Source organism: Budorcas taxicolor, chromosome 23, assembly GCF_023091745.1.
Source record: "Budorcas taxicolor isolate Tak-1 chromosome 23, Takin1.1, whole genome shotgun sequence".
Lineage (NCBI taxonomy): Eukaryota > Metazoa > Chordata > Mammalia > Artiodactyla > Bovidae > Budorcas > Budorcas taxicolor.
In genome coordinates, this window is record NC_068932.1 from 15,079,295 (window position 1) to 15,089,195 (window position 9,901).

Here is a 9,901-nt window from a genome sequence, read left to right on the forward strand (position 1 = left end):
TGTTCTCTGTATCTATGAAGTTCACTGTTAACATCCTGGCTATGTGAGGCCTACAGCTTTATTCTTCAAGCAGAAAGTGGAACTCTCAATTCACCAGCTTTTTTAAAGAACTGTGTTGGGCAGCAAGGAAAACAGGTGTCTCTTCCTTGGTAATCTTAACGGCTGCAGTAATTCAGGACCAGACTGCTTTATCACTTCCCTCCCACTGTCCTAAGACCCAGCCTACTCCAAGCATGCATCCTGAAGCCAGTTGTACGTTGTGCTGGTGTCTGGGAGAGGGACATCCATTTAGGAGAAGTTAGCATAGGCACTGTAGGACACAATTGTGCCAGCAAATATTTTAAGATACATAACTTGAGAGTGACTCTAGACTGGTCCAAGACACCAAGAAATTTCTTCATTCAACCACCAATCAGTAAAAGGAATTGTGGAGATGCTGTCTTGCAAAATCTTCTTTAGCAACATTTTCTTAATACTATGTAGGGAGACAGTCACAGCACTTCATTTGTATGGTCAGTTTTCTAAATGCTGTTTTGGGACAATGATCACATGAAAGCCCTTCTCCTTCCAGTCCCCTCCTCCCAAGTGCCCTTTATTGAAAGCAGTCTACATACCAGCTACCGTCCTGAGTTACTGCATTTTTTTAAACACTCTTATAATATGAGGTATTATTACCTCCACTTAAAAATGAAAAAACTGAGTTGCAGAGAAGGTACATAACCAAAGTCACACAGCCAGTAAATAGTGGAGTCAGGATTCAAACAGCTCAGAATGACTCCAAAGCTATGCCCTTCATCACAAAATGGACTGTCACTGAGGCTGAAACCTTCTGATTCAGTTCCCTGTCTTCTGTGCCAAGGTTCATTGAAAAAGTTTTCTAATCCAGTCTAGTGGTAATTCCCAAAATGCAGAAAAACAACATAATTAACTTAAAAATAGGTTTTAAATGTCTTTAATGCTTGCACTTGAGAAATCTCGTACTAATTAGAAGAGGTAGAAACATAAGACTTTTGAGAGTGTTTTAAGATGAATTTGAGAGAATTTTCAAGAGCTTTGGAGGCCGACAGCATAGGCTCCTTTGTTTTAGTTTTCAATTTTTATTGCGAAAATTAAAACCGCTCCTAAGGAAAGTGTATAACATGTATATGTATGTATGCATGCTCAGTTGCTTCAGTTCAACTCTTTGTGACCCTATAAACTGTAGCCCACCAGGCTCCTCTGTCCATGGGATTTTTCAGGCAAGAATACTAGAGTGGGTTGCCATGCCCTCCTCTAGGGGATCTTCCTGACCCAGGGATTGAACCTGAGTCTGCTGCACTGGCAGGTGGGTTCTTTATCCACTGAGCCATCTGAGAAATGCAAGTATATGTATAGTGCTGATTAAATACAAATCACCAGTACCTAGTCACCCTTCCTGGTTATACAGTATCTGCTCCCAGTTACGTGCACATTTCTGCAGTGTGGACACATGACCTTTTCCTCGATACTATCAGGACTGTCCCCTACTCATTACTCTTGATTAGAATCAGAATCATTTTAGCAATATGTGGAAGAACAAACAGAGAAGGAGAAAACAATTCCTGCGATAAAGCAAGAACTGGAAGAAGGGAAAAAAGGAGACGATTAAACAGGATGAATGGATGATTGGATAGATGGACATTTATGAGGAAGCTGTTTTCCAAGGAGGGATGAATGAATGAATGGAGCTAAAAAGGAAAAAAATGCAGAGAAAGAACAGGAAAAAAGAGTGTGCTGGAGTCAGGGTAGTTAGACAGGCCTTCAAGTTTGAGAGCTGTGGGTTCTAAGAGCTGGTGGTTGAGCTGCTCCTGGAGCGAGTGGGGGTAGGGAAGGAGGGGAAGGGCGGCCTGAGTGTGAGGGGAGAGCGCATGGAGACTTCAGACATGGGAAGACAGCCCTCGGTTGTCTAAGAGTGTGAGGCTCACATTCAGTGCTAAACAGAAAGACCGATGCCCAGGCGTTATTTTGTTACTGGTATTTTGGAGTGTTTCTTTGTTCATTTTGTTTAATACCATAAATTTAAAAGGGCCATAAATGCATTTATTTTGTTTATGACTACAGTTTACGTCACCCTTTTTTTTTTTTTTTTTTTCTTCCCAGGAGCCTTGCAAACAACAATCTCCAGACTCTCCCAAAAGATATTTTCAAAGGCCTGGATTCTTTAACAAATGTGTAAGAGGACCTAAGAAATCACTGATTAATTAATTAATTTGCAGTAGTTAACAAAGAAGTCTGGTGTTGATTATTAAAATTTTTAATTGGCTTTAAATTAAATGAGAAATTTAAAATTTTAATTTGTCTTAAATTTTGAATTTAGTTGGACTACTGTTTGAGTCTGCTAGGGTTTCTTCCACTATAGTTTGAAAACGTACCCCTAAGCTTTCCTTTGATAAAGTGTGTGTCTGTATGGGAGGGACTGATGACAAGGGAGCTGGGGGGAGATGGGGCAGAGGAGAGCTAGATAGAAATTTCAAGAAGCCTTTTTTTTTCTCACGGGGTTCAGGAAACGGGGCTACAAAGGAAAAACACAAAGAAGTCTGGGTAACTGACAGAATAAAGATGAAAGGTTACACCCATGGGTTGGTCAGTCAACAGAGAAATGGAGCAGGAAGTGGGGGAAGGGAGGAAAGTTTGCCTTTTCTCTCGTTAGACTGAACAACAACCCTAGGCTTAATCCCCAGGAATTTGGCTTAAGCCCCAGGAAGGGAATGAACTTAATTTTTTTTGACCCTTTTTCAAACAAAAGAGCTTTCAAACTTTGACTTTTAAGCCTCAGAGTGAAAGATCTTTGTAAGGAATTTGTATATTTTGCAGTAAGCAAAGCAAGTAATGTATGCCTAACCATCTCAAAAGCAATTTAGCTTCAATAAGTGCCTTCCAAAACATTAGAAAAGTATTTAAATGCCACAAGGTAGAACATAGGAACAAACAAAAGATGTGTGAAAACAAAAGAGTTCATATTTATCAGGTACTCTGCTATAGAATATATATTCAAAACAACTTTTCTCCAACAGAATTTGAGTCAAGTATTCTCTCCTAAGCCCAGTATTTAACATCAAATCAGCTAGCTAGTGAAAAACTCTTTGTTCCTTGTAGTACTCCCCCAGCCCCTCCTCCATGCCTATTACCCCAGTTCCTAAAAGATGGTTTATTTCCAAGAGAGTGTCAGAATCAGGACACTTCCAAAGAGTCTTGGACAGACCACAGTTATCCACTCTGGTTTACAATAGATCAGAAAAGTTGACACTCATTATTTCTGGGTCAGAGTAGTCTTGGGATATGAAGTCAGTCCTGCGAACGTCTTGCAAGTTAGATAACTCCATGGCAGACTTGGGGATATAGCTTATTTGGAGACCCTCTGGCCCAACCTTATGTCAGTCTAAACCCCATGCTAGCAAAAGAAAAAGCACTTGAAATGGGCTTAGTTTCTCCAAGGAATCTTATCATGGGTTTGGCCTACCTTGATATGCCCAAATCAAGAATTATTTAAGAAGTGCAAGGATCCATGCCAATATGCCCTTTAGTAGATTTTTCTTGGTTTTCTTTATTCCTTAAAACACATTTTTAAGCGCTCCAACACTGAAAAATTATTCTTGTGCTGTGTGAAAAGTAGACAATACCTATCTTAGGAATTCTATGTGACAGACGAGTTTTAGGAAAGAGATTGGGTTTCTGAACAGAAACAATGCAAATAAACAGAGAACTGATGAGTTGGGATCATATGTGGAAATTTAAACTATTTGTGCTGTGCAGTTTATTACGGGCATGAGCTATTGTATGTCTGCATTAACTCCGCTGTATTGAAGTCATTTCCTATTAAAATTGAATTTGAAGACCATGGAATAGGATCAGGATTAATTACATCTGTGAGGAAGAAGAAAAGCAAATAGCTCACTTGATTTAATTAAATATAGTCCAACCGTCACTACATTCTGTGTTTTAGGGCCTGTGTTGCCCAATATGGTGGCCGCACACTTAAAATGTGTTCCTAGTGTGACTGAGGAGCTCAATTTTAAATTTTACTTAGTTTTTTTAAAAAAATCAAATAAAAAACTAAATTTAAGAACTGATTTTTCTGTTCAATTATTGGAAAACTTTTAAGTATGCTTGGAACAATTTGGGTGTATGAATCTTTTTTTTTTCAACTGTGAATTTTATTAAATCTAAACACAAATCAGGAACTTCTGCTGAAATTTTATTATCCAAATTGAGATATACTGTAAGCATAAAATACACATTAGACTCCACAGAGACTTAATATAGAAAAAGCATGCAAAATATCTCATAAGTAATTTTTATATTACTATATGTCAAAATGATAAAATTCTGTATGTATTGGGTTATATAACATATGATATTAAAAATAATTTCATCTGTTTCTTTTTACTTTTTTAATGTGTCTATAGAAAAATTTTAAACTACATATGTGGTTCACATTGTATTCCTATAGACAGCACAGCTCTAGACTGAACTACCTTTGAATCCAAGAGGGAGTAAGTTATGAGGTTCCATTGACTGGAGTGGCTTGCAAGGGTGCACTGTGGTCCTTTCTGAGCCCAAAGTGAATGATCAGGCAGGCTCAAGGTAGATTATGAGGCATGATATAAAACCAGGTGAGAGCATCCTGCTCACGTAATTGCTATGGTAAGAGTCATGCCTGTGAAGGAAGGACCCTTGTATATCAAAAGCAGCTGAAGTTTGTCTTTCAGTGACCTGAGAGGTAATTCATTTAATTGTGACTGTAAACTGAAGTGGCTGGTGGAATGGCTAAGCCACACCAATGCAACTGTTGAAGACATCTATTGTGAAGGCCCTCCAGAATACAAGAAGCGCAAAATCAATAGTCTTTCCTCCAAGGACTTTGATTGCATCATTACAGGTAATGTATTCCAAATTATTCCATCTTGTACAATTAAACTAAGGGTTACATTTTTTTTTTACATATGCAGGAACTGATATTTTTTATACATTAAAAACCAACTGAGCAATTTAAAGATATTATGAACCATTAACTTCATGTGTTTAAAAGCAAAGTAAAATTGCCATTTCACTGTTTCTCTAGAATAAATGTATTTCTTATGGACATTTGAGATCTAGCCAACGAATGAGGCATTAGCACAGCTACTAATCATCATTTTCAATTTTTGCAGAGTTTGCAAAGTCTCAAGACCTGCCTTATCAATCACTGTCCATAGACACTTTTTCTTATATGAACGATGAGTATGTCGTCATCGCTCAGCCTTTTACTGGAAAGTGCATTTTCCTTGAATGGGACCATGTAGAAAAGACCTTCCGGAATTATGACAACATCACAGGTATGAAAAGGCTGATTGTATTTTGAATAGAAAGTTAAACTGCTTGGGTCAAGGGCTAAAAGAAAAGATGAGTGGTATCAGGGAATGCCTTGGGCAGGTTTGTGGTTTAGTCGCTAAATCGTGTCCAACTCCTGCGACCCCATGGACTGTAGCCCACCAGGCTCCTCTGTCCATAGGATTTTCCAAGCAAGAATACTGGCATGGGTTGCCATTTCCTTCTGCAGATCTCCCCGATGCAGGGATCAAACGTGCGTCTCCAGAACTTTAGGCAGTTCTTTACCAGTTTAGAGCTACCAGGTTTAGAATCATTTGAATCCTAAATCTACCATTTGAGATTGTTCCCTAAAGCTTAATTTCCTCAGTTGTAAAATGGTAATACTAATACTTAACTTGCAGGGCTGTTATAAAATAATGAGAGCACGTGTTCAAGAAACTTAGCATAGGACCTATCTTAGTAAACATGCAATAAGAAGTGGGTTATTTTTCTTGAAAGAAAAAGTACTAGACTAAGAATTATGAGTTCTATCTAGGTTCTGCCATAAACAAACTAGTTAAGCCACACTCTCACTGGGCCCATTTTTTTAACCACAAGACTGAGTTTATTTTAGATCGATGAATCTCAAACTTTATTGCAAAAATATTACTTCTGCAAAATGTTCATGTATGACTTGTGACATAAGGATTTTATGGTCCAGTAAATTTGGGACCCATATCTCCCTCTTGGAGATTCAAAATTAATAACACACATTAGAGGCTCTGAGAAATCCTGCAGTGAGGACACAAACCTCTTTCTAGTATTTTTTGCATTTAATTTGATGATGGAAATCTTTTTTTTTTTTTTTCTCATGAAAACTTTTACTTAGGTCACCTCTTAAGTTTCTTCTTCATTTCAACAACTTTCAAGTGTTTAAGTCATAAATTAGAACATGAGGCTCCCTCTGAAATCACCTTCACATGAGCATTAGCTTCTAACACCCTTAAACTTGCTTCTGAGAGCACTCCCACATCCCCATAGAAGGTCACCCACTTGACAAGGCTGGGATAGTTACAACTAGATTTTGTTGGCAGTCATCAACCCTATTGCTCATAGGATCAGGACAGGTTTGGGTTTTGCCTAAGACTGAGGTGCCCAGATAACTGAATCCCCTCCAAACTGAGACCCTCCTAGAATCCTCTTTCCTTCTCAAGGAGGAAGGCTATGCTTCCCTTTCTCCTGAAGCCCCGTCAGTTCTCCAGTGGATTGTAGCAGGGCTTTGTACAGTCTAAACCAGCTTCTTCTTACATGTTGTACAGTCTCTCAATTGCTATGAATGAATCTTTAGATAAGCACTTGAAACAAAAATGAGTCATATAGTTGCAGACTTCCAGATGACATCATCTAGTCCAGGATGATGAATATATGTCATATACGCAGTCACTATCCCCTCCCTCACCCCATATAGACATTGTTAATCTGTCATGATGTTCTTTCTTGCAGAGGACAGAATCCTTCTTAATACAGTTCTCCAGGCGGTCCCAATCAATCAATCAATATTGGTACATGCTTGAAAACTAGTAGCCATCTTTAAGGAGAAGGTGATGGCACCCCATCCCATGGACGGAGGAGCCTGGTAGGCTGGAGTCCATGGGGTCACTAAGGGTCGGACACAACAGAACGACTTCACTTTCACTTTTCACTTTCATGCGTTGGAGAAGGAAATGGCAACTCACTCCAGTGTTCTTGCCTGGAGAGTCCCAGGGACAGGGGAGCCTGGTGGGCTGTTGTCTATGGGGTTGCACAGAGTCGGACACGACTGAAGTGACTTAGCAGCAGCAGCAGCAGCAGCCATCTCTAATCCAGTTCCAACTTTCATTGTATAGAAGGGAAAACTGAATCCCAGAGAAGAGATTTTTTCAAGGTCACAGAATCAGCTGAGTCTTGAAAAGAGTCATAAATAGAATAATTTTGCCTATGCATGCAACCAATTAATAGAAAGAGTTGATGCGGAACTTATTACCTCAAAGCCCTTAGAGCTGCAGTTAGAAAAAACCTGGGGCTAGATCTGCCTTGCTCGCTTTGGATTTCTGAGAACCAACCTCCCTCTAGAAGATCAGAATCTATTGATAAATTAAACTCTTAACAAACGATACTGAGCTAGGCTTCTGACAGACCCCCATGTAGTTTTCTGAGATTTCCCAAAGTAACTTTCAGGAGCATCGCCCACGACTGTACCCCTCTTTCACTTTTCTTAAGGATTCTTCTTCCTTCTCTTCTGCCACTGGTGACCTAAAGCTTCAGAAAAATCCCAAGTGACATCTCTCTTTTCTTAGGGGAAAGTTAGTTGATTCTAGAGCTAGAAGCCATTCATTACAGAGAACAGAGCAATTGAAGATAGAGCCGTGGGCTGCCCAGGCCACTGCTCAAGACTTGGTGAGGTTGTCCTAGAACCTTGTGGAATCCAAGCCCAAGGTGGAAGCCCCAATATAGCTAACTCCTCACTCTGGGTTAAGTTAAAAGCATAGGGACACTGGTAGCCTTGGGCTTGAATCTCAGCTCTGCCTTATAGCAGCATCGAACCTCTCTGACTTTCAGCCTGCTCACCTGCAAAAGGAAGGGTAATAATACTATTTATCTCTTAAGATTGATGGGAAATTTAATGAGATGATCTGGCAAAGCATAAAGTAGGTGCTCAATAAATGGCAGTTTCCACTAGAATTACTGTGACTAATTCATGATACGTCAGGGAAAGCAATGATTCTTTTCTATAAGAAGTGAGAGGAGAGGAAGCTCCCTGACGGTCCAGTAGTTAGTACTCACTGCTTTCGCTGTTCAGTCCCTGGTTGAGGGAACTTAGATCCATGTGTGGCTTGGCCAAAAAAAAAAAAAGAAAAAAGACAAAGAAGAGGGACTTCACTGGCCGTCTTCCCTGGCAGTTCAAAGGTTAAGACTCTGCACTTCCAATGAATGGGGCGCAGGTTCAACTCCTGGTGGGGGAACTAAGCTCCCACATGCCACGTGGTGCAGCCAAAAAAAATTTTTTTTTAATTAAAGAAAATGAAGAAGAAGAAATGAGAGGGAAAACTCAAGCTGTAGCCATGTGTCCTGAATGTCTAGTACACACTGGATGTGACAAGACGACTCTGTTGTTGGTAACAAGGCTCCATGAGGCAAAAAGGCACAGTCTTGTTGCCACTGGATCTGATTAAAAAACTGACTTTGCCTAATCAACCAAAGAAATCTCTTATTTCAGGCTGAAACAAGATTTTGGTGGCAGCTGCATGGTCTCAGCCTGTGTATTAACGTGCTCCCAAAGAGGATGGCCATCCTCCTAATCTCTCATTTGTCTTTCCCAGGCACGTCCACTGTAGTGTGCAAGCCTATAGTCATTGAAACTCAGCTCTATGTCATTGTGGCCCAGCTGTTTGGCGGCTCTCACATTTATAAGCGAGACAGTTTTGCAAATAAATTCATAAAAATCCAGGATATTGAAATCCTCAAAATCCGAAAACCCAATGACATTGAAACATTCAAGATTGAAAACAACTGGTACTTCGTTGTTGCTGACAGTTCAAAAGCTGGTTTCACTACCATTTATAAATGGAACGGAAATGGATTCTACTCCCATCAATCTTTACATGCATGGTACCGGGATACTGATGTGGAATATCTAGAAATAGCCAGAACACCTCAGACTCTCAGAACGCCTCATTTAATACTGTCCAGTAGTTCCCAGCGTCCTGTCATTTATCAGTGGAACAAAGCAATACAATTATTCACTAACCAAACTGACATCCCTAACATGGAGGATGTGTATGCCGTTAAGCACTTCTCAGTGAAAGGTGATGTGTACATTTGCTTGACAAGATTCATTGGTGATTCCAAAGTAATGAAATGGGGAGGCTCCTCATTTCAGGATATTCAGAGGATGCCATCACGAGGATCCATGGTGTTCCAGCCTCTTCAGATAAATAACTATCAATATGCAATTCTTGGAAGTGATTATTCCTTTACTCAAGTGTATAACTGGGATGCAGAGAAAGCCAAATTTGTGAAATTTCAGGAATTAAATGTTCAGGCACCAAGATCATTCACGCATGTGTCCATTAATAAACGCAATTTTCTTTTTGCTTCCAGTTTTAAGGGAAACACACAGATTTACAAACATGTCATAGTTGACTTAAGCGCATGACACACCAAATTCTGTGGCTGCCATCAGTAACTTTCTACAGTACCTGATCCGGATGAACTCAAATGCATGATGACTCTTCTTTTCACACTTGCAAATGAATGCCTTCCAAACATTGAGACTGCTAGAACCAAGCACTACCCGTATCTCCATCCTTACCTGTCCAGTCCAGTGGTGTGGGAAGTTACCTTTTTTAAGACAAAACCGAATTGTGTAACTGTTCTTTGCAGTGAAGATGTGTAAATAAGCGTTTAATGGTATCTGTTACTCCAAAAAGAAATATGAATATGTACTTTTCCATTTATTTATTCATGTGTTCAGAAACAACTGCCAAATAAAATGTTTACATTTTCTTTCATATCCCAAAGGTAATTACTTACAGGAGTTATTTTATTCTGGGTG

General features: G+C 39.6%; 1 protein-coding gene across 1 annotated transcript in view; it reads left to right on the plus strand.

Annotated features, from left to right (window-relative positions):
- The window catches only part of LGI1 (leucine rich glioma inactivated 1), a 36,866-nt gene extending 27,222 nt beyond the window's left edge, over positions 1 to 9,644 (plus strand). Inside the window, exons 5-8 of the mRNA XM_052660988.1 lie at positions 2,119 to 2,190; positions 4,728 to 4,897; positions 5,169 to 5,333; positions 8,667 to 9,644. Of these exons, the coding sequence (XP_052516948.1) occupies positions 2,119 to 2,190; positions 4,728 to 4,897; positions 5,169 to 5,333; positions 8,667 to 9,502 (1,243 nt within the window). The 3' untranslated portion in view covers positions 9,503 to 9,644. The remainder of the gene's footprint in view (positions 1 to 2,118; positions 2,191 to 4,727; positions 4,898 to 5,168; positions 5,334 to 8,666) is intronic.
- Positions 9,645 to 9,901: the final 257 nt, after the last annotated feature.